The 24,879-nt window shown below is 43.5% G+C and overlaps 2 protein-coding genes across 20 annotated transcripts in view; both read left to right on the top strand.

Moving 5' to 3' along the window:
* The window catches only part of afap1l1b (actin filament associated protein 1-like 1b), a 37,382-nt gene extending 25,038 nt beyond the window's left edge, over positions 1 to 12,344 (top strand). For 16 of the 19 annotated variants that reach the window (XM_036989659.1, XM_036989660.1, XM_036989661.1 and 13 more), the window contains 13 exons: positions 273 to 371; positions 491 to 705; positions 867 to 1,139; positions 2,250 to 2,364; positions 2,963 to 3,118; positions 3,759 to 3,970; positions 4,100 to 4,245; positions 4,499 to 4,571; positions 9,210 to 9,342; positions 9,485 to 9,658; positions 9,837 to 10,012; positions 10,121 to 10,249; positions 11,461 to 12,344. In XM_036989659.1, the coding sequence (XP_036845554.1) occupies positions 273 to 371; positions 491 to 705; positions 867 to 1,139; positions 2,250 to 2,364; positions 2,963 to 3,118; positions 3,759 to 3,970; positions 4,100 to 4,245; positions 4,499 to 4,571; positions 9,210 to 9,342; positions 9,485 to 9,658; positions 9,837 to 10,012; positions 10,121 to 10,249; positions 11,461 to 11,487 (1,928 nt within the window). In that variant the 3' untranslated portion in view covers positions 11,488 to 12,344. The remainder of the gene's footprint in view (positions 1 to 272; positions 372 to 490; positions 706 to 866; positions 1,140 to 2,249; positions 2,365 to 2,962; positions 3,119 to 3,758; positions 3,971 to 4,099; positions 4,246 to 4,498; positions 4,572 to 9,209; positions 9,343 to 9,484; positions 9,659 to 9,836; positions 10,013 to 10,120; positions 10,250 to 11,460) is intronic. The other 3 variants (XM_036989652.1, XM_036989654.1, XM_036989653.1) reach the window with 3 other exon arrangements.
* A 764-nt stretch (positions 12,345 to 13,108) lies between these two features.
* grpel2 (GrpE-like 2, mitochondrial) lies at positions 13,109 to 24,417 on the top strand. Its single transcript, XM_021617564.2, has 4 exons — positions 13,109 to 13,462; positions 20,178 to 20,337; positions 23,426 to 23,507; positions 23,616 to 24,417. Exons 1-4 carry the CDS (start codon positions 13,380 to 13,382, stop codon positions 23,939 to 23,941), a joined length of 651 nt encoding a protein of 216 aa, XP_021473239.2. The 5' UTR covers positions 13,109 to 13,379; the 3' UTR covers positions 23,942 to 24,417.
* The last annotated feature ends 462 nt before the right edge of the window (positions 24,418 to 24,879 follow it).

Here is a 24,879-nt window from a genome sequence, read left to right as displayed (position 1 = left end):
TCACACCCTGCCGTCGCCTATTCATAACCACCCCAACTCACTGTCCATACACGGTACACAACACAGGAGAATTGAGGGGAGTAGAGGCTCATTGTAATGGCTGTAATGGAGTGAATGGAACCGTATCACACGCATGCGTTTGTGTCAATACCGTTCCATCCACTACTATGAGCCTGTCCTCATCAGTTAAGGGGCCACCAGCCTACTGTGCTACACACTCTTACTGTTGGGTTATCTCTGATCTGTGTCCTCTGTCCCCTGCTTCCTTCTAGTCAGCGCAAGTCCCCCAAATTCCATTGAAGATGCATATTATGAGGATGCTGACAATAATTACCCCACCACCCAAATCAATGGCCCGCACAAGAACTCATGTGAGTATGAATGAAATCATAGCACCCGGTTGAGATGAATGTGTACTTGATGCTACTACATCTGTATGTTTCGAGGGGAGGAGGAACCACCTTATCTGTTATCGTTGGTTGTTCTCCAGACGCTGATTCAGACGCGCTGAGCAGCTCCTATGAATCGTATGATGAGGAGGATGAGGAGGCGAAGGGCCAGGACCGGACTAGTCAGAGGTGGCAGTCAGAGGAGAACTCTGTGGGCCCCATGAAGGACTGTCGTATCTGTGCCTTTTTGCTGCGCAAGAAACGCTTCGGCCAATGGGCCAAACAGTTGACGGTCGTCCGTGACAACAGATTACAGGTAGGGCCTTTTCTTGCAGTCCGTGTTCATTATTGTAGGTTTATTACACAGCAGGCCTGATCTAATTTAGATATTAGGAGTGATCTGCAGTAAAGTATTTTAAAGTCAGTTGTAATATAAAAATAAAATGAACAACAGTTTATCCGTGTGTTCCTCTGCAGTGCTACAAGAGCATTAAAGACAGAAGCCCACACATTGAGCTGCCGCTGAACCTGTGTAACGTCATCTACATTCCCAAAGAGGCGCGCCGCAAGAAGCACGAGCTGCGTTTCTCCCTGCCTGGTGGAGAGGCCTTGGTTCTGGCTGTCCAGAGCAAGGAGCAGGCGGAACGATGGCTCAAGGTGATCCGGGAGGTGGCCAGTCAAGCCACCAGCAGTGAAGGATTAGAGGGCTCATCCTCTCCTATGATCCAGAGGAAGATGGAGCTGGACAAGGTGGGTCTCCCCTTAGTAACCCTGCTAGATACCATACTCAGTCTATAGTCCTGTAACCCAACACAGCCTTCTGTGTCTGCACTGCACAGACCCTATGGGCCCCTTATCCTGTTTCACTCCAACTGACTCAGACAACCTGGGACTGGTGTTTTCACAAGCTATGTTTCACATACTGCACATAACCATGCTGCAGTAAATAACCAGACAGAATGAAAGCAGTGCAGTAAATAACCAGACAGAATGAAAGCAGTGCAGTAAATAACCAGACAGAATGAAAGCAGTTCAGTAAATAACCAGACAGAATGAAAGCAGTTCAGGAAATAACCAGACAGAATGAAAGCAGTTCAAGAAATAACCAGACAGAATGAAAGCAGTTCAGGAAATAACCAGACAGAATGAAAGCAGTTCAGGAAATAACCAGACAGAATGAAAGCAGTTCAGGAAATAACCAGACAGAATGAAAGCAGTTCAGGAAATAACCAGACAGAATGAAAGCAGTTCAGGAAATAACCAGACAGAATGAAAGCAGTTCAGGAAATAACCAGACAGAATGAAAGCAGTTCAGGAAATAACCAGACAGAATGAAAGCAGTTCAGGAAATAACCAGACAGAATGAAAGCAGTTCAGTAAATAACCAGACAGGACAGACGTCCACCCTGTTTGACCCCCCCCCCCCCCCACACACACACACACCTTCTAATGTACTTGTATCAGTTCATTGATAGTGTGTTTACTCCATGTCAACACTCAATCAGAGGAGGGGTTGATGCTCTAATGCTGCCTTCTGACTGTTAAAAACAGCTGACTGTGAATAGTCTAGTAATCAGCAACTGAAACTCCACATAGAGGAAAACAGAGCCATTCTATTATAGCCTAAATGTATGGCTGTGGACAGAGGCACATACACAGTGTGTATGTCCTAGCTGGAAATCTTTCTCATTGCTACGTGTGTGTGTGTGTGCGTGTGTGTGTGTGTGTGTGTGTGTGTGTGTCCTAGCTGGAAATCTTTCTCATTGCTACGTGTGTGTGTGTCCTAGCTGGAAATCTTTCTCATTGCTACGTGTGTGTGTGTCCCCACTAACCTAATTTCGCCCCCTCTCTTCTTTCTAGTTACTAGGAGCTGACAAGCACACTGTAGTGTTGGTTGACAAGCACACCTCTGACTCTGACAGCGTGGCCACAGGTGACAACCTGCCCTCTGGTCAGCTCCGTGACAACTGTGAAGGTTAGGCCCCAATCTGCCTCAACATACCTTAACTTCCCTGGGTGTCTGGTTTCTGCTGTTCTACTGTAGCTTTGTGTTTTACTAGTCTGCATTCTGAGATTCTAAAGAGCACTTTTAGATACGCCATTTTGTTACATTCTAGAACCCTTTTTAAACTGAGGCACAGTGGCTTTGCCAACCTTAAGACAGAGGAAAACATAGGGAAGGAGAGAGTAGAGTGATCTATATTACTGAGTCAGAAGAAGGGGTCAAAGTTTGGATGTTTTACCTAAAGCAGATAAAAGACAGAGGAAGTGTGGCCCGGAGCAGAACCATCCTTCCTGCCCTCTTCCTGCCTTTGTCTCACAATGACATCATAGGACATACGTACACAAGGCAGAGAGGTAGCGAACCGGGGCGACAGATCCCAAAACAATATTTTTAGAAGCACTGAACTACATTTGCCTACATTGTTCGATTGCCAATACAGTGTGCCACATTGGAACATGAGCCTCCAGTAAATGACTAACTAAAACAGGCCCTTTCAGACACACAATAAATGATCTAGTAAATTACTTCTGTAAACGACTCTGCTGACGCCGGTGTGTTTCTGTTTTAGGGAAGGGGAAGAGGGGGGCGTTTTCAGAGCTGACGGGGTCTATGAGCAGAGCGGCTGGACGGAAGATCACCAGGATCATCAGTTTCTCTAAGAAGAAGCCTCCTCTCCCAGGAGACGCTCCGTCCTCCTATCACCATGACGACAACCCCCGCTGTGGTGAGCACCCCGCATCCATGTCATACATATGTATATTTTTTTTAACCCCTTTTTCTCCCCAATTTCGTGGTATCCAATTGGAGTCTTGTCTCATCACTGCAACTCCCGTACGGACTTGGGAGAGGCGAAGGTCAAGAGCCGTGAGTCCTCCGAAACACAACCCAACCAAGCCACACTGCTTCTTGACACAATGCCCACTTAAGCTGGAAGCCAACCGCACCAATGTGTACACCTGGCGACCGTGTCAGCGTGCACTGTGCTCGGCCCGTCACAGGAGTCGCTAGTGCACGATGGGACAAGGACATCCCTGCCGGCCAAACCATCCCCTAACCAGGACGACGGTGGGCCAATTGTGCGCCGCCCCATGGGTCTCCCGGTCGCGGCCGGCTGCGACAGAGACTGGACTCGAACCCAGAATCTCTGGTGGCACAGCTAGCACTGTGATAAATGCCTTAGACCACGGCACCACTCGGGAGGCCATCCACGTCATATATGACATGTTCATCCCACAGTCTCTGGTATTTACTATGTTGCTGCTTGTCTGTTGGCTTCCCACCTTTTAAAAGCTGTTATTTTCATCTCTACTGCTCCGTGTAATTACCTTTTTTTCTGGAAAGTATTGATGTGTTCCTGTCCTCAGGTTACCTAAATCTACTGCTGAGCCAGTGTTGGAGGGAGAGATGGTGCTGTGTGAGGAGTGGAACACTGTACCTTCACAAAGACCGGGGCGACCTGGGTACTCACGTAAGAGCTGTGGTCCTCCATGGGGCTGAGGTCATACCTGGAGTAGGGCCCAAGCACCCCTTCGCCTTCCGCATCCTGCAAGGAGGCAACGAGGTGGCTGCCTTGGAGGTATGTTTGTGCGTGTATATGTAGCCCAATGTCCCCTGTCCCTTGACCAGTCTCTCCGGTCTGTCTCGTGGGTTCTAGTCCCCTTTGGGATCATGTGGTGATTGATGTAAGTGTCTGTCTGTCCAACAGGCCAGCTGTTCAGAAGAGATGGGCCGCTGGCTGGGGGTTCTGCTGGCAGAGTCTGGCTGTGCCACAAGCCCTGAGGCTTTGCACTACGACTATGTAGACGTGGACACCATCACTAGCATCACAGACGCAGCAAGACACTCCTTCCTGTGAGTCTGAGGCTGGGGTCATTTCCAAATGCTTAAAGGGCTTTATATTTTAAGGGGAGTACATTTATAATGCCAGATGGTCATGGGGATAAATGCTTGTCTCTTTTGAATTGCTGAATCGGTTTGACTATTTGGAGGTTTTCATCAGGGTACCAACATTTTACCACCGGTAGTTTGACAATTCTACCAGGGTCTGTCTGCACAGTGTGGTGTTGTTATGACATCACAATGCTAGCCTCTTCCTGTCCCATAGATGGGCTACCTCCTCCAGCAGCGCCTCGACAGACTCCAGAACGTATGACGAGGTTCCTTATGAGAGCATACTGGTGAGGAGATACGAATACTAAACATGTTTTAACTTGTTGACACATCATAATGACAAACTTTCATTTCATTTTACAAAGTGGGAAAGCTCCACACCCTTATTTTTTTTTATTTTTTTTTGTGGGAAAGAAACCACAGTTCAAGAAAAACAGGTTAACCAAACCCTATTGGCTGAGAGCATGAGACAGCAGTATACCAGCAACCTCTGAACTGTAGCAAAAACCCAGGCTTCCTTCGGTTGAGATTCACATCTAAGGAATCCCCAGCTCTGTGTTTCACACCCATAACTGTAGATGGAATCCTAAAGATCCAGTTGATGAATTATCTGTTCCTATATACTCCCATATCTCTCCACAGAATCAGGGAGTAGGAGTCAAAGGTATTTTAATTCTACAGCATTCTGAAGGCCTGCTGATGGCCGATAGGCTCCTCTGTGGGTATGTGGGAGGGTATAGACGACACTCCAGGGATGTGCTCTGAAAGTAGCTCATCGGAACTCTGAGTTGTGTGTGGGACAGCTCGAAATGTACTGGGGGAGGGGTGGTCCAAAGTAGGGGAGGGTTGTATGTTTTTCTTTATTGTGCACAGGAGGGTAGTGTGTGTCCCCCCCCCCCCCCCCTGGTTCACATTCGTTCTTCTGCTCGTATTTTCACTATTAACAACGACTTGACTGACTTTTGATATTACACTAAAGTTTAGAAATGTTTCTGAAGGTTTGCTATGGCTATTATTAAGCTTTAGCTACTACATGCCTATGCTATGAAGGCAGTGCGCCCTGACGCTCCAACTGACTCCAACAGTCTGTTTCAGCCTTACCAGAGTTACTCCTATAATATAATGCTTATCTTTACACAAAATATTCAGATGGAAAATGAACAAATTACCCTCCTTCTGTATAGCAGATGCAGTAGCCATCTGACATTAAGGAAATGCATGTCGGTGTCGTAGCATGTCGGTGTCGTAGCATGTCGGTGTCGTAGCATGTCGGTGTCGTAGCATGTCGGTGTCGTAGCATGTCGGTGTCGTAGCATGTCGGTGTCGTAGCATGTCGGTGTCGTAGCACGTCGGTGTCGTAGCACGTCGGTGTCGTAGCACGTCGGTGTCGTAGCACGTCGGTGTCGTAGCACGTCGGTGTCGTAGCACGTCGGCGTCGTAGCACGTCGGTGTCGTAGCATGCCACCGGCATATGTCTTCAGTAGTGTAAAGTACTTAAGTAAAAATACTACTTAAGTAGTTTTTAGGGGTATCTGTATTTTACTATTTATATTCTATTTATATTACTTTACCATTTATAATGTTTTTCTTTTACTCCATACATTTTCTGAAAACGAAATGTACTCGTTACATTTTGAATGCTTAGCAGGACAGGACAATGGTCCAATTCACACACTTATCAAGAGAACATCCCTGGTCATCCCTACTGCCTCAGATCTGGCCGACTCACTAAACACACATGCTTCGTTTGTAAATTATGTCGGGGTGTTACCGCTGGCTAATAAAAAAACAAGAATATGGTGCCGTCTGATTTGCTTAATATAAGGAATTGAAATGATTCATACTTTTACTTTTGACACTTAAGTATATTTTAGCAATTATATTTACTTTTGACACTTAAGTATATTTTAGCAATTATATTTACTTTTGATACTATTTAAAACCAAATACTTTCACTTGAGTCATTTTCTAAGGTATGTTGATTGTCATACTTGATTGAAAGTCAAGTACTTTTCCACCACTGTCTCTCTATCTCTCTGGTGTTAGGCCTATGCTTCTCTTCCTTTATTTATACAGTACCAGTCAAACGTTTGGACACACCTACTCATTCAAGGGTTTTTCTACATATGTACTATTTTCTACATTGTGGAATAATAGTGAAGACATCAAAACTATGAAATAACACATATGGAATCATGTAGTAACCAAAAAAAAGTGTTTAACAAATCAAAATATATTTTAGATTCTTCAAAGTAGCCACCCTTTGCCTTCACTCTGTGGTCCAACTCATCCCAAAACATCTCAGTTGGGTTGAGGTCGGGTGATTGTGGAGGTCGGGTGATTGTGGAGGTCGGGTGATTGTGGAGGTCAGGTGATTGTGGAGGCCGGGTGATTGTGGAGGCCGAGTGATTGTGGAGGCCGGGTGATTGTGGGGGTCAGGTGATTGTGGGGTTCGGGTGATTGTGGAGGCCGGGTGATTGTGGAGGCCGGGTGATTGTGGAGGCCGGTTGATTGTGGGGGTCGGGTGATTGTGGAGGCCGGGTGATTGTGGAGACCGGGTGATTGTGGAGGCCGGGTGATTGTGGAGGCCAGGTGATTGTGGAGGCCGGGTCATCTGATGCAGCACTCTCCTTCTTGGTAAAATAGCTTTTACACAGCCTGGAGGTGTGTTTGGTCATTGTCCTGTTGAAAAACAAATGATAGTCCCGCTAAGCTCAAACCAGATGGGATGGCGTATCGCATCAGAATGCTGTGGTAGCCATGCTGGTTAAGTGTGCCTTGAATTCTAAATAAATCACAGACAGTGTCACCAGCAAAGCACCCCCACACCACTTCCTCCATGCTTCACAGTGGGAACCACACATGGTGAGATCATCCGCATTGACCTTGAGACTCAGTGCTGTTCTCTTTCACAGTTTATTCTGCAGACACACACAACACAATGTGTACACTTCAGAGCATCTGCAAATCCGTCATGAAATCTCCATCAAAAGTTGAACTCATTGACTGGATCCTGCGTGATCATACATACAAATATGCACAGATGCAGTTGCACAAATAATTCAGCAGGTGGCTTCACTACTACACATACATATAAATAACCTGTCTGCTTAATTACGGCAACTCATACCAACAAGGATGTCTATTTGAATCCTGTTACATATTTATGTAAATTAAAAAAATAGAGACCACAATGGAAATACAATCCCGGTCTCTTAAAAAAATTTTGTTGTGTATATATTTATTTTTTAAACTGACAACTAAAATCAATCCAAACTGTTTAGTGGCCAATTGATGAATGGAAAGAGAAATCTGTTACAAAACACAAATGTTTAATGACATTCTGAGATTGTCAAGCCTTCGATACTGGGTAAACCTACAAGGTAGGGAGGGATGTATTTTCTGTTTGTCCAGATAGATTATGTCAATGTATTATGTTGTTGAAAACGGAAACCGAAGACTGTGTGCTCTGTTTATTGGTTGTGTGGTGCATTGGCACAGAAACCTGTTGGTGGAAAATGTGTTGCGTGTGTTCTATATAATTGTAGATATGGCATCCAAATGTTGAAAATCATTGTCTGCAGACAACTCTGATTGTTGAATACTGAAACAGGCAGGGAGGGGGAGCTCATCGGTGGTGGTCGGTGAATCTTCTGGCCCGTAGTCCTGCGTGGAAATTGACTGTACCACAAAAGCCTGGTGAAGTGGCAAAGTCGATATCCACATTTTTAAACACACGGTCGCTACAGTTATTGTTATTTTTGAGTTAATTCTATGGGGGGTACATTTACTTTACAGTCCAAGAGGAGGGTCATGCGAGGGGGAAAAGTACAGAGTACAGAGATCTCACACAGCCCTGACGTGTTTGGGAAAACTCATGACTCTCTGAGGGGAAATATGAATCATATCCAACTGTGTGTCAAGGCTTTTCTTTACTTCCCAAAATGTGTCTAAATCCAGCTTTCGCTATTTGACTGTAATACTTTGTGATACATCACTGAAATTCCACTTTACTCAACTTGAAGTGGTTAGTTTATTTAACTTGTGGTCTAGTTTCTCAAACAGTACGTTTTGCAATACCACACATTACATACCACACATTAGTGAGAGTTCATCTGTTGTATTACTCTCTCCTCCCTCATCTCTATCTCCTTCCTCTTCCCTTCTCTGCTCTGCCATGGCCTGCTCTACCCTGGACTTCCCTTTCCTGCTCTACCTTACCCTTTCCTGCTCTTCCTTACCCTTTCCTGCTCTACCTTACCCTTTCCTGCTCTACCTTACCCTTTCCTGCTCTACCTTACCCTTTCCTGCTCTACCTTACCCTTTCCTGCTCTACCTTACCCTTTCCTGCTCTACCTTACCCTTTCCTGCCCTACCTTACCCTTTCCTGCCCTACCTTACCCTTTCCTGCTCTACCTTACCCTTTCCTGCTCTACCTTACCCTTTCCTGCCCTACCTTACCCTTTCCTGCTCTACCTTACCCTTTCCTGCCCTACCTTACCCTTTCCTGCCCTACCTTACCCTTTCCTGCTCTACCTTACCCTTTCCTGCCCTACCTTACCCTTTCCTGCCCTACCTTACCCTTTCCTGCTCTACCTTATCCTTTCCTGCTCTACCTTACCCTTTCCTGCCCTACCTTACCCTTTCCTGCTCTACCTTACCCTTTCCTGTCCTACCTTACCCTTTCCTGCTCTACCTTACCCTTTCCTGCTCTACCTTACCCTTTCCTGCCCTACCTTATCCTTTCCTGCTCTACCTTATCCTTTCCTGCTCTACCTTACCCTTTCCTGCCCTATCTTATCCTTTCCTGCTCTACCTTATCCTTTCCTGCTCTACCTTACCCTTTCCTGCTCTACCTTACCCTTTCCTGCTCTACCTTACCCTTTCCTGCTCTACCTTACCCTTTCCTGCTCTTCCCTCCACAGCAGCCAGAGGAGCAGGTGCCCAGACCAGGAGATCAGGTGAAACACCACTCTTCTTTCTCTAGCAGCAGAGAGACTGAGAAGTTGGACTCCCTAGTCACCACAAAGAGACACTGCTCCAGTAAGTCTCCAGAAGGTCAGCCAAGACTGTGTGTTATGCTGGGAAGAGAGGGAGGAATTGGACATGACCCCATCTTTTCAGAGTATGCCTGGAATAAACCTATATTATTTACAAATGTGACCACTCAGAATGTATTTTCGTTGTTTGTCTGCCTTAGATGCGAATCAGCATATATCAGGGAAGTATGGTAAAACACGAGCAGAGGGCGATGCCAGGAGGTACCTGAAGGAGAAAGACGAGATGGAGAAGAAGCGAGAGGTCCTCAAAAATGCCCTGCTTGTATTACGCAATGAGAGGAAAGAGGTGAAGGAACAACTGAAGGACGCTACAGGTAAGACAATAAAACACAGTCTTGTATTGACCATCCTTTTAAAAGAGAGAGCATGTTTTTTTGTGTGTAGATTACTGGCGCCACCTACAGCTTGGCCACAGAATAGGAATTCTTCACTCAGACTTATTGAGGCGCCATATAACCGAACAAATGAATGTGTGTTTGTGACTGTGGTCAGGTAAGCAGCAGAAGCAGCTGGAGAAGCGTTTTGCCCAGCTGGAGGAGAACTGCAGGGGGAAGGAGGGGGAGCGGGTGGACCTGGAGCTGCGTCTCACTGAGGTGAAGGAGAATCTAAAGAAGTCGCTGGCTGGAGGGGTGCTGGGCCCGCCCACAGAGAGCAAACCCCCCAGAAAGGTGCCTGGCTGCTTTATCTCCTACTACATCACAAACAACTGTTTGAATTTCAGACCATGTTTTATTGTCTTTTAGAGTTTTTACCCAGATATTCTCAACTTTGTCCAGGTCCAGATCAGTAAAGTTGATCATCTATACAGCGAGGCATCCATGCCAGTAAACTGTGCTGCTGAGATGCGGAAGCGTCCCCTATCCATCTATGCATCTAGCAGAGGGAATGTCATGCAGAAAGCCAAGGTAGACAGTCATTAAACAAGATCCAAGGCACCCATTGACCTGATGTACAGTTGAAGTCGGAAGTTTACATACACTTAGGTTGGAGTCCATTAAAACTTGTTTTTCAACCACTCGACAAATTTTTTGTTAATTAACAAACTGTTGTTTTTGCAAGTCAGTTAGGACATCTACTTTGTGCATGACACAAGTAATATTGTTTACAGATTATTTCACTTATAATTCACTGTATCACAATTCCAGTGGGTCAGAAGTTTACATACACTAAGTTGACTGTGCCTTTAAACAGCTTGGAAAATTCCAGAAAATGATGTCATGGCTTTAGAAGCTTCTGATAGGCTAATTGACATAATTTGAGTCAATTGTAGGTGTACCTGTGGATGTATTTCAAGGCCTACCTTCAACCTCAGTGCCTCATTGCTTGACATCATTGGAAAATAAAAAATAAAGACCTCAGAAAAACAATTGTAGACCTCCACAAGTCTGGTTCATCCTTGAGAGCAATTTCCAAACTCCTGAAGGTACCACATTCCTCTGTACAAACAATAGTACGCAAGTATAAACACCATGGGACCACGCAGCCGTCATACCGCTCAGGAAGGAGACACGTTCTGTCCCCTAGAGATGAACGTACTTTGCTGTGAAAAGTGCAAATCAATCCCAGAACAACAGCAAATGACCTTGTGAAGATGCTGGAGGAAACAGGTACAAAAGTATCTACAGTGGGGCAAAAAAGTATTTAGTCAGCCACCAATTGTGCAAGTTCTCCCACTTAAAAAGATGAGAGAGGCCTGTAATTTTCATCATAGGTACACTTCAACTATGACAGAAAAAATGGAAAAAAAATCCAGAAAATCACATTGTAGGATTTCTTATGAATTTATTTGCAAATTATGGTGGAAAATAAGTATTTGGTCACCTACAAACAAGCAAGATTTCTGGCTCTCACAGACCTGTAACTTCTTCTTTGAGAGGCTCTTCTGTCTTCCACTCGTTACCTGTATTAATGGCACCTGTTTGAACTTGTTATCAGTATAAAAGACACTTCCGAATATAAAAGACACTTCCGACTTCAACTGTGCCTGTTTTCTCAAGTAGCACTGTGTCTCAATGTTCAGTAACGAAATCAGAGTTCAGACTCACAAACATACAGCAATGTCAGACCCATATGTTTACTTTATGTACCAACACTACATGAGTGTCCTGTTTTTCAGGAATGGGAGTCGAAGAAGGGGACTTAGAAAGACAATGCTCATGCAGATGGACAGTCTAATTCTGGTCTTGGAACATGTTGGAGCTGATTTGAAAGAGGGGAGAGCGGGTGAAGCAGGCACTCCATTCTCAACTTTTCCACTCCCCTCTTGAGAGCTCAACATTTACTGCACTTCGCTGAGCTGAGAAACGTGTGACTGGAGAAGACGAGACACTGAATCTCTTGGAATTGTTGTAGAACCTCACTCAAAGCACTATTTCACTTGGAAACGCTGAATGTTCATTCTGTGATTCAGTAATCGCTTGTGTTGCATGTGGTACTGTTGTTCCTTCAGACTGTGGAAGAGGATATGTTATGGGGATTCCATGTGAATACATCAGAGGGCTGGACTTGAGATGTTGAGAGCTGAGTGGTTTGCAGAGGTTGAATATGCATACTCAAATGATGCACATATCTGCACGAAAGGATAATAAAGGGAAATAGAACGTAGCGATTGTGAGTTTGTTGTTGGAATAGTAGCCTAAAGGAGATACTGAAATACAGTTCTATGCTGTATCCGCTATGAAAGTAACTTCAGAACACATACAGTAAGCTGGTCAAAGAGGGAGAGGAAACGACTGATCATGTATATGAAACACTTATTTCAGATCTTGATTTAACAATTTGGTGCAGCTGGACAACAGACAGAAAGAAGAAAAAAAACCCCGATAGAATAACACCTGTATAAAACCAAATAGTTATTGTAATGTGAGACTAATGACTAAACAAAGACGTTTCCTTATTACGTAATTCACTGACTGTTTCTCAGTGTAATGAGCCTTTTTACTTTTAATTACTTTTGCACTTTATGTTATTTGTATTGTACATTAAAAGCTGTTTGTTGATCTTGTCTTTCTTTTTCATCCGAGAGAGAGAGAGAGAGAGATAATATATGCATGGCCATCAAATATTAACAAAACCATTTTAAATGTGTATTCTGTAAGATTAGTGTCTCTGTCATTAGCTTATACACAATGATGAGGATGACACTTCCCAATTCATTTTAACACTTGTTTACCTGTGTGCTTGGAAGTCCACCAGTTGGAAAGACCACTTTTGTAGGAGGCAGGACAAGGCACAAGCGGAGAAGAAATCTGAGAAAATTAGCACCACTGAGTGAAAGTTTTTTGGGGGATTCGTGACTTCACAGCAGATGCCTTGCAAGGAATACTGTTCCACGCTCGCAGGCTCCCGAGCCTGTGTAGGGATGTGTTTTGGACTGAAAGAGTGGGATGGGTTTTGTATTTGATGTCTATTTTGGTGTTTGTGGTATGTCATCTTTCCCACAATGGATGTTTTATTTTTCAAGTTCACTGCCCTTTTACAGTAGCTGGTGGCAATACATATTATAGGTTGTGTAATCTGCCAATAAACCCCAGAGAAGAAGAGGCAGGACAAGGGCAACCTCCACTGAGGTATACATGAACAGTCGACTCAAGATTTAACCAGCAAAGGGGAAAATGCTGGAGCGCTCCAGAGCCTATATGTCCTACAGTCTGAAGAAGACATCCTCAAAGCGTTAATACTTTTCCTAACTAGAATATAAACAGTAAGAACCTAGTCGCCACCATACCCCAATCCAGCAGGTGGCGGTAATGCACCCTCGGGTTTGCACTCCGCCATAAAACCTAACAGAAGAGGAAGAAGACTTGAACGGCTGGGTTTCCTCCAGATTGCACAGCCAAAATATCGTAAAAATGTATGAAAACGAATGTTTTGGTCTCCATTTAAAGTTATCAGTGTTTATAAATGTATATTTAACATATAAATGAATAAATTGTAGAAATAGGCGGGGTTTGTGATTTTGTGGCTGTGGTAACTAGTGACCAGTTGGCTGGCCTAAACTTCCGCTGCAGTGAATTTTAACGGAATCTAAAAAATATGGCTATACGCTGTTTTTTCTCGGCTCGAAAAAATCTGAACTGCGTCGGCAGATTACAACTCCTCTTGTCGAATGATTGCAGGTGAGTATTAGCAACATATAGCACCTCCTCTAGCCATTTAAAATGTAAACGTTAAAGTAAAGACAACACTTTCAGCAAACTAGCCAGCGTTAGCTAGTTAGCTTTGCGTTTGCTAACGTTAGCTAGGGGGGAATGCAGACCCTAGTTAAGCACGTATTCTGACCTTGAATATACAAAAGGAGGGGGGAGGGGTCCGTTTTCCCAAAGTACTCGTTTGGTGTGGTGATCAGACAAATGGAGATGTAGCGGAGTTGTGTCTACAGATTATTGAAGCCCGCAATTCGGGGCGATCCTAGGCTGGACACATGACATTTTTAACAATGCTTTTTTTTCCCTGATGAAAACTAGTTCATTTCATCAGCCGATTAGACCAGTTTCGTAATATTATCACATGTCCCATGCTGGTCCGTGGTTTTGAAGTAATCACGAAAACATGCCTTATTTTAGGGCATTTTTCAGCCTGCTCCTGTTCGTTCTATTGAACACTTCCGAACGTTCTATTCCAGCCTATTTGTACTACGTCACAATGCCTGCTTTGCTATTGTTGGCAATGAGACCTGCCCACGTTGGTAGTTAAAATGTAAACAACACAAAATGACTCATGGAACTCTGTCGTCCCGTTGTTTCCTTTAGGGAAATATAGGTATGGCTCTCTATTTTTGCCAAATATCTCGCAATATGTATTGTTTTCCTATGGAGAGGCATGCTGGTATATTTTGCCAAATATCTCGCAATGTGTATATTACGATTTTCTTTTTCAAGTCGGACACCATTTTAATCAAGATAACCACCTCTTTCTAATTGCACAAGGTTGGACAGCGTACTCTGCTGTCATCATCGCTAGACCAGAAATAGTCAAAGGTTGCCATTTTTCCCTGCTACGTCCTCGTTATGCAGACATAAGCACACTTGGTACCATCGAGGTGCGGATGTTTACTTTATTCACAAATTGTTATTTTTCAGTTTTGTCCTAAGAACAGGGATATATTCTTTGGTGCCATTCAGGCTAAATTACATTTTAAGCGCCACTCCAGTCAACACAGAACGTTCGATTCCATTCATTTGTTATGGGCTCGCGCTAGTGTTCCATCTTAGCCAATGTTCTTTTGCCATTGGGTGAATTTTGACTCGTTCTATTGTCCAGCCTACATCTGCAGGAAACCATCTTTATACTTCTTTTGGTACATTTGTAAGCCATGACTCCAGTACATGGGCTGGAGGCAGGGGCGCTTCCGTACAGTACTGTAGATGGTGGCAATGCACCATAACGTTGGATGCCAACATCCGATAAACCCCACAGAAGAAGAGGCGGGGGTTGACAACAGTAGCTAGTACACACTGGTAGTGTCCTCCGCCTGTGGGGCAATGTTTTCCTGCAGTTCTGTTAGCGACATTGAGGGAAGATGTTCGGTAGGCGGGAGCGGAGGACACTGTTTGCTAGCTTAGCCAGCTAGTCCTAAGGAGGACTCCGGTACACAGCAGTCGTTGGTGACGCCGCGTGCCAGCTAGCTGTCGCTAACTAGATAGATTTATATATTTTTTTTCTCCAACAATAATACCATTATTACACATCAATACAGGGACATTCATGTAAATAGAATGAAAAATGAAATAAACACCAGAGAATAATACTGTTTAAGAAAATAATAATGATTTACAAGGACAAGGAATTACAAGGATAAGCATAATGCCTTTCAACATCATCAAATGTAAACATAGGTACATTTTGAGATTTTATACACAACCATCCATGAATTTCAATCCATAGTTTACTAGGATGGCGGCATGAAAATAAAAAGCTCTATAGATTCTGAGGCAGAGGAACAAAAAACACAAGGCATTTTGTCAAAATTGAACCTTTTTGTGCAAGAAATCATAAATGGGGTAGATATTATTTTAAAATTAATTTCTTTAACTTTTGGGATAACTGGACAATTTAAGGGTAAAGATAGTTGCTTTTGACCATAGCATGGGTTGGTCACTTCCATAGCAATATATTTAATTATTATCACCAAAATGACTTCATTAATTGCCAATTGCATCCATTTATTGTTGAATTTTTCTTCTGTCCAAAAGGTTCAAGTCATTCGTTTGTGAACTTTGAAAGTGGGAACAACCTCATAATAAAGTGTTCTTAATAAGTCCAAGTATAGGAAGTGGAATTGCTTTGTAAACCTTCACATATTCTCTCTGAGTAATATTACCCTGAAATTTACCAATGAACTCAAATGGCAGAAAGTCCCCCGTGTTGTCTAACAAATCACATATTTGTTTTTTATTTTATTTCACCTTTATTTAGCCAGCTAGGCCAATTGAGAACAAGTTCTCATTTACAACTGGCCAAGATAAAGCAAAGCAGTGCACAAACAACACATGGAATAAACAAACGTACAGTCAATAACACAATAGAAAAAAAGTCTATATACATTGTGTGCAAATGGTGTGAGGAGGTATAAGGCAATAAATAGGCCATAGTAGCGAAGTAATTACAATTTAGCAAATTAACACTGGAGTGATAGATGTGCAGATGATGTGCATGTAGAAATACTGGTGTGCAAAAAAGTAAATTAAAACATTAGGGGGATGAGTTGGGTAGATTGGATGGGCTATTTACAGATGGGCTGTGTACAGCTGCAGCGATCGGTTAGCAGCTCAGATAGCTGATGTTTAAAATTAGTGAGGGAGATGTGTCTCCAACTTCAGCGATTTTTGAAATTCGTTCCAGTCATTGGCAGCAGAGAAGTTGGAAGGAAAGGCAGCCAAAGGAGGTGTTGGCTTTGAGGATGACCAGTGAGATATATACCTGCTGGAGCACGTGCTACGGGTGGGTGTTGTTATGATGACCAGTGTGCTGAGATAAGGTGGAGCTTTACCTAGCAGAGACTTATAGATGACCTGGAGCCAGTGGGTCTGGCAACCAATATGTAGTGAGGGCCAGCCGACGAGAGCATACAGGTCGCAGTGGTGGGTGGTATATGGGGCTTTGGTGACAAAATGGATGGCACTGTGATAGACTGCATCCAGTTTGCTGAGTAGTGTTGGAGGTTATTTTGTAAATGACATCGCCAAAGTCGAGGATCTGTAGGATAGTCAGATTTACGAAGGTTTGTTTGGCAGCGTGAGTGAAGGAGTCCGATTCTAGATTTAATTTTGGATTGGAGATGTTTAATATGAGCCTGGAAGGAGAGTTTACAGGTCAGGTATTTGTAGTTGTACACATATTCTAAGTCAGAACCGTCCAGAGTAGTGATGCTAGGCAGGCGGGAGGGCGGATCGGTTGAAAAGCATGCATTTAGTTTTACTAGCATTTAAGAGCAGTTGGAGGCCACGGAAGGAGTGTTTTATGGCATTGATGCTCGTTTGGAGGTTTGGTGTCCAAGGAAGGGCCAGATGTACAGTGCCTTGCGAAAGTATTCGGCCCCCTTGAACTTTGCGACCTTTTGACACATTTCAGGCTTCAAACATAAAGATATAAAACTGTATTTTTTTGTGAAGAATCAACAACAAGTGGGACACAATCATGAAGTGGAACGACATTTATTGGATATTTAAAACTTTTTTAACAAATCAAAAACTGAAAAATTGGGCGTGCAAAATTATTCAGCCCCCTTAAGTTAATACTTTGTAGCGCCACCTTTTGCTGCGATTACAGCTGTAAGTCGCTTGGGGTATGTCTCTATCAGTTTTGCACATTGAGAGACTGACATTTTTTCCCATTCCTCCTTGCAAAACAGCTCGAGCTCAGTGAGGTTGGATGGAGAGCATTTGTGAACAGCAGTTTTCAGTTCTTTCCACAGATTCTCGATTGGATTCAGGTCTGGACTTTGACTTGGCCATTCTAACACCTGGATATGTTTATTTTTGAACCATTCCATTGTAGATTTTGCTTTATGTTTTGGATCATTGTCTTGTTGAAAGACAAATCTCTGTCCCAGTCTCAGGTCTTTTGCAGACTCCATCAGGTTTTCTTCCAGAATGGTCCTGTATTTGGCTCCATCCATCTTCCCATCATTTTTAACCATCTTCCCTGTCCCTGCTGAAGAAAAGCAGGCCCAAACCATGATGCTGCCACCACCATGTTTGACAGTGGGGATGGTGTTCAGGGTGATGAGCTGTGTTGCTTTTACACCAAACATAACGTTTTGAATTGTTAACAAAAAGTTCAATTTTGGTTTCATCTGACCAGAGCACCTTCTTCCACATGTTTGGTGTGTCTCCCAGGTGGCTTGTGGCAAACTTTAAATGACACTTTTTATGGATATCTTTAAGAAATGGCTTTCTTCTTGCCACTCTTCCATAAAGGCCAGATTTGTGCAATATACGACTGATTGTTGTCCTATGGACAGAGTCTCCCACCTCAGCTGTAGATCTCTGCAGTTCACCCAGAGTGATCATGGGCCTCTTGGCTGCATCTCTGATCAGTCTTCTCCTTGTATGAGCTGAAAGTTTAGAGGGACGGCCAGGTCTTGGTAGATTTGCAGTGGTCTGATACTCCTTCCATTTCAACATTATCGCTTGCACAGTGCTCCTTGGGATGTTTAAAGCTTGGGAAATCTTTTTGTATCCAAATCCGGCTTTAAACTTCTTCACAGCAGTATCTCGGACCTACCTGGTGTGTTCCTTGTTCTTCATGATGCTCTCTGCGCTTTTAACGGACCTCTGAGACCATCACAGTGCAGGTGCATTTATACGGAGACTTGATTACACACAGGTGGATTGTATTTATCATCATTAGTTATTTAGGTCAACATTGGATCATTCAGAGATCCTCACTGAACTTCTGGAGAGAGTCTGCTGCACTGAAAGTAAAGGGGCTGAATAATTTTGCACGCCCAATTTTTCAGTTTTTGATTTGTTAAAAAAGTTTGAAATATCCAATAAATGTCGTTCCACTTCATGATTGTGTCCCACTTGTTGTTGATTCTTCACAAAAAAATACGGTTTTATATCTTTATGTTTGAAGCCTGAAATGTGGCAAAAGGTCGCAAAGTTCCAAGGGGGCCGAATACTTTCTCAAGGCACTGTATATATGGTCTGCTAAAGTATTAGACACCCCTTTTATACGTGAGGAAACCAGTGCAAAAATATTGAATCAGATATGTTCCCTGTGTCACCACAATAAGTGGGTTATCATCAAGTAAAAACAACCACAACCTTCCCGAAATCTCCCTCGTAGTCAGGTGCAAGGGTTGAGGAAAGGGCCAACAAGCTGGCTGACATCTTTCAGTCAAAGGTAAGCCAAAACGAATGTAATTTTCACTAAGTTGTAGGCTAATAACCTGATAATATTTTAGGCTTACATTTAAACTATTTATTTTTAAACATCAACAAATTGTGTGGTGACTTTGACAGAACTTTGAGTCGATTAGGACTAAATTGTGACAAATACAACAAGAAACTGTTACAATTCCTGTCTGGTTTTCTCAATTTACAGTGGTACAATCATGTCAGATTTTTTTCCGCTGATATTATTGCTGCTTTAAAACAGCTCGGAAATCTCCAACTTCGGTGTGTTCAAGACAACTGGCAACTCAGAAAAGACTGGGGGAAAATCACTTTGACCGTCCATCCAACTCGGAATTCCAAGTCAGAAACTCGGGCATCTTTCTAAAGCACCGACTTTCTGATTTTAAGATCAGTGACATCATAATTCAACCTCGTTTTTTGTTAGTTACCAGTTGTCTGTATAGTACCAATTAGTACATACTGGGTGTGACCGCACTAAATTACTATAGTTGCTCAGCGAAACTCCATATTTGGTGAGTAACAAAACATAATATGACATAATGCTTGCAGTGCTGTCTGTCAAAATTAATGGTAGCTAACTGAGCTAGACACGAGACTCGTCATATTCATCGTCTCCTCCTCTGCCCAGATACTGGTTTAAGTACTAGATAGCTTGTTATCATTAACTAGCTAGCTACCACTGATTTTAGCTCGCTAACTAGCTAGCTGATAATTACTTTGTTTTGCCCAGGCCAATACTTTGTAAACTAGAGACTGTAAACCTTGCTGTGGTGGGGTTGATTGAATTCCAGTCTCCCAGTCAATGGAGTTGAAGCATCATGCCTCTCATAGCACCTCTCATAGCACCTCTCATAGCACCTCTCATAGCAGCTCTCATAGCAGCTCTCATAGCAGCTCTCATAGCAGCTCTCATAGCACCTCTCATAGCACCTCTCATAGCAGCTCTCATAGCACCTCTCATAGCACCTCTCATAGCACCTCTCATAGCACTGCATAGACGGCAATCCCTGTATCTAGAATCTATTGTTTTAAACTGTTTATTTGAACTAGAATAAGAGTGTGTTAGATAAGCATGAAGCACTTATTGGTACTGCTCTAGTTTACACGTCTATGTTTACACCCACTCTCTGTCAAAATATTTTACTATCATTCCTCTCAAAGAAATAAGAATTAAGGGATCCTGAGTTAGTTAGTGGTTATAGCCTGAGCTCTGTTACAAATTCCACAGAAGTGGGATGTTGGCGCTCAGCCACATTTAAGTAGGATTTTAAGGAGTCAAATGTTGTTCAGCAGGAAATTGTTTGAGCAGCTAATTCCTTCACACGATGTACTTGGTGGAACATACATTAAGGGTTTTTACGGGTTTGCCCTGATTGCTACTAATAATATTACGGCACGAAGTAAAACAATCTATTGAGGCCGATATTCTGAACATTTCTTCTCTTCTCTTCCATATTTTTCATTCCAGCGCCGTGATTGGCCTCTACAGCACAGCAGCAAAGCAGTGGGGAACAGGTGATGGTTGCCATGGTGATGACACCACAGATGACTCCAGCCATGCGGGGACCAATGTGAGACTGCTGGAGATGAGAGCCAGCAAGCTGGAGGAGCAGGTCAGGGAGCTCACGGTAAGAGCCTGAATGGTGAGAGGCCCTTTCTCACAAAGTCCATTCTTTTTCAGTCTGTAAAAAATATTTATATGAGCACGTCTTGTTTATGGTGTTGTTCAATTGCAAAATATTGTCCTGCCTCAATCTGTCAATTATTTATACAGGTTGAATTTTTGCGTCTTTTCGCATTCGAAAATAAGCTGTTGACCAAAAGAACGCGCACTGCCACTGACAGGTCTGTGGATTCTTTGTGTGAATAAAATAATACATTTCTCTCTGCCAATTTTTTACATTTGCAATGTGTCAAGTTTAGCCAATGGGATCACGGCGTTCTCGCCATTCAAACTTCCCCGCCAGTTCATTGCCAATGCTAGCAAGTAAGGGGATCGATCTATGCTTCTATGCCTGGTAGCCTATATGTAGTTTTAAAAAATTGCTTGAAATAAGTTTCTAACTACAGTTGAAGTCGGAAGTTAACATGCACGTAGGTTGGAGTCATTAAAACTCGTTAGGTCTTCCAAATGGACAATGACCCCAAGCATACTTTCAATGTTGTGGCAAAATGGCTTAAGGACAACAAAGTCAAGGTATTAGAGTGGCCATCACAAAGCCCTGACCTCAATCCTATAGAAAATGTGTGGACTGAACTGAAAAAGCGTGTGTGAGCAAGGAGGCCTACCAACCTGACTCCGTTACACCAGCTCTGTCAGGAGGAATGGGCCAAAATTCACCCAACTTATTGTGGGAAGCTTGTGGAAGGCTACCCGAAATGTTTGACCCAAGTTAAACAATTTAAAGGCAATGCTACCAAATACTAATTGTGTGTATGTAAACTTCTGACCCACTGGGAATGTGATGAAAGAAATAAAGGCTGAAATAAATCATTCTCTCCACTATTATTCTGACATTTTACGTTCTTAAAATAAAGTGGTGATTCTAAATGACCTAAGATGTCATTTTTACTATAATTAAATGTCAGGAATTGTGAAAAACTATGTTTAAATGTATTTGGCTAAGGTGTATGTAAACTTCCGACTTCAACTGTGTGTGTGTGTGTGTGTGTGTGTGTATATTGTATAGTCTGCTAAAGTGAATCTGTGCTATAGGCCGAGTAAATATCTGCCAGATTTGACCCTTATCAATAAGTGGTTGCACAGATTTAGATAAAGCACTCTACTCTAATTAAAAATGTAGTGTCAACATAACCACCCATTGCTTCACAAACATGGATCAACGGCTGATCGTTGGGCTGTGGATCAACGGCTGATCGTTGGGCTGTGGATCAACGGCTGATTGTTGGGCTGTGGATCAACGGCTGATCGTTGGGCTGTGGATCAACGGCTGATCGTTGGGCTGTGCTGTGGATCAACGGCTGATCGTTGGGCTGTGGATCAACGGCTGATCGTTGGGCTGTGGATCAACGGCTGATCGTTGGGCTGTGGATCAACGGCTGATCGTTGGGCTGTGGATCAACGGCTGATCGTTGGGCTGTGGATCAACGGCTGATCGTTGGGCTGTGGATCAACGGCTGATTGTTGGGCTGTGGATCAACGGCTGATCGTTGGGCTGTGGATCAACGGCTGATTGTTGGGCTGTGGATCAACGGCTGATTGTTGGGCTGTGGATCAACGGCTGATCGTTGGGCTGTGGATCAACGGCTGATTGTTGGGCTGTGGATCAACGGCTGATCGTTGGGCTGTGGATCAACGGCTGATTGTTGGGCTGTGGATCAACGGCTGATCGTTGGGCTGTGGATCAACGGCTGATCGTTGGGCTGTGGATCAACGGCTGATCGTTGGGCTGTGGATCAACGGCTGATTGTTGGGCTCTGGATCAACGGCTGATTGTTGGGCTGTGGATCAACGGCTGATTGTTGGGCTGTGGATCAACGGCTGATTGTTGGGCTGTGGATCAACGGCTGATTGTTGGGCTATGGATCAACGGCTGATTGTTGGGCTGTGGATCAACGGCTGATCGTTGGGCTGTGGATCAACGGCTGATCGTTGGGCTATGGACAGGTTGCATGCTTTTCTATTTTTGTAATGGTTGGCAATTTCATCTTCAAATAGCCTGTATCACAGCTGTCTCTATACCTCCCCCTTAACTCTGCTTGTCAGTTTATATGATAGGCTACATTTATTTAGCATTATACTATAATGTAGACTTGTTTTTGATAGCTTCAAATACTTTCTGTAGCATAAGGTTTTTAATCCATTTTTGGAAAAGGAGAAATGTAATTGGCTAATGTCTGAGTGAGATGCACTGCAGGCGGCTTTGATTGACAGGTTCTTTTAGGTGGGTATGAGTTTGCTAATTCTCCATGTCCTTTCAGAAAGTTTCCTATAACAAGGCCGAGTCTGTCTGGACTGCGTCTCTTTAATCAGATGGAAAGAGAACCTTAAGCAGCAAGCGTCATGATGGTCAGCATTTTTTTGCGTGGAATGACGACAGGCGCCAGGTTTTTTGCGTTTTCTCGCGTAATAAATGGGGTGGACTGACTGAAACGTGGCCAAGCACCTTTCATGATTCATCCTAGAAGATGAAAAGCTTAATGTCGGCCTTATCATATTGTTTTTCCAATGATGTATGATTTTCCTCTCATTACTGCGTCCTCTCTCTCTTTGAACAACATATTGCCTCAGAGAATGACCGCAGCAGTGTTGGTGACGTTAATGCGAATTTAGGAGGAAAGTGGAGGGGAAATGCACCATAGTTAGGGTGAATGTTTCAGGGGTGTCTAACTCATTCCATGGAGGGCCTAGTGCAGGGTTCCCCCAACTGGTGTCCCTCGGCTGAATCTAGTTGAAGATCCCTGGCTTAGTGTCTGCAGGTTTTGGGGTTTTCCTTTCAATGAAGACCTAGACAACCAGGTGAGGAGAGTTCCTTATTAATTAGTGACTTTATTTCATCAATCAAGCACAAGGGAAGAGCAAAAATTCGCAGACACTCAGCCCTCTGTGGAATGAGTTTGAGATGTTGTTTAGTGCGTCAACATCAGAATCTGTGTGTATATATAAATATTTATATATATATATATATATATATATATATATATATATATATATATATATATATATATTTTCACGGAAGCTGTATTGTATTCTAGGAAAGATACAAAAGAGTCATGGCTGATTCTGACAACGTTCGAAGAAGAACTCAGAAGTTTGTTCAAGACGCCAAGCTGTTTGGTGAGATGTTGTTTTTTCTCCTACCCTGACATCTCAGACCCGTACCGAGTATGGTCCTTCTACTTTGTCCAGTTGTAATCCCTCTTCCCTACCGCTCCACTCCTACAGGGATCCAGAGTTTCTGCCGTGACCTGGTGGAGGTAGCTGACCTGTTGAAGCAGACGACAGGAAACCTGCAGGCGGAGGAGGACCAGAGACTTGCTCAGATCAAAGACAGACTGCAGGGGGTCTTTACAAAGCACGGCCTTATGAAGATGAGCCCTGTTGGGGCTAAATACGACCCTTACCAGCACGAGATAGTGTGCCACACTCCTGCTGAGGGATGGGAGCCTGGCACCGTTGCTGTGGTGAAGCATGATGGGTACAAGCTCCATGGACGCACCATCCGACATGCCCAGGTGGGCATTGCTGTGATGACACAGGAGCAGGACTAAGGCTTGTGCTAGTCTCTGACCTCTCTGTAGTACTTCACGGTCGTCTGCACCTGACAGATCCAGATGTGCATCAATCCTTTCAGTTACGTAAATGTTTTTCATGTGGGTTGTTTCAATGTTGTCACTTTGTCTAGATTAATTGTGTACACACAGTACCTGTAACAAATTTGGACACACCTACTCATTCCACTGTTTTTATTTGTACTATTTTCAAAATTGTAGAATAATAGTGAAGACATCAAAACTATGAAATAACACATATGGAATCATGTAGTAACCAAAAAAAGTGTTAAACAAATCGAAATATATTTTATATTTGAGATTCTTCAAAGTAGACACCCTTTTTTTTGACAGCTTTTCACACTCTTGGCATTCTCTCAAAGAGCTCTAGAATGCTTTCCCAACATGCTTGAAGGAGTTCCCACATATGCTGAGCACTTGTTGGCTGCTTTTCCTTCACTCTGTGGTCCAACACATCCAAAACCATCTCAATTGGGTTGAGATTGGGTGATTGTGGAGGCCAGGTCATCTGATGCAGCACTCCATCACTCTCCTTAGTCAAATATCCCTTATACAGCCTGAAGGTGTATTGGGTCATTGTCCTGTTGAAAAACAAATGATGGTCCCTCTATGCGCAAACCAGATGGGGTGCTGCAGAATGCTGTGGTAGCCATGCTGGTTAAGTGTGCCTTGAATTCTAAATAAATCAGATGGTGTCACCAGCAAAGCACCCCCACACATCACACCTCCTCCTCCATGCTTCATGGTGGGAACCACGCATGCAGAGATCATCTGTTCACCTACTCTGCGTCTCACAAAGACACGGTGGTTGGAACCAAAAATCTCAAATTTTCACTCATCAGACCAAAGGACAGATTTCCACCGGTCTAATTGCTTGTGTTTCTTGGCCCATGCAAGTCTCTTCTTATTGGTGTCCT

Source organism: Oncorhynchus mykiss, chromosome 10 (genome assembly GCF_013265735.2).
Source record: "Oncorhynchus mykiss isolate Arlee chromosome 10, USDA_OmykA_1.1, whole genome shotgun sequence".
Lineage (NCBI taxonomy): Eukaryota > Metazoa > Chordata > Actinopteri > Salmoniformes > Salmonidae > Oncorhynchus > Oncorhynchus mykiss.
Note: the sequence above shows the minus strand (reverse complement) of the source record. Positions and strands in the feature narration are given on the sequence as shown.

Coding starts and splice junctions, on each gene's coding strand:
- grpel2 (XM_021617564.2), top strand. CDS start 13,380: ATGGCTATACGCTGTTTTTTCTCGGCTCGAAAAAATCTGAACTGCGTC. Junction 20,338..23,425: donor AGCAGGTCAGGGAGCTCACG/GTAAGAGCCTGA, acceptor ATTGTATTCTAG/GAAAGATACAAAAGAGTCAT. Junction 23,508..23,615: donor TCAAGACGCCAAGCTGTTTG/GTGAGATGTTGT, acceptor CCACTCCTACAG/GGATCCAGAGTTTCTGCCGT.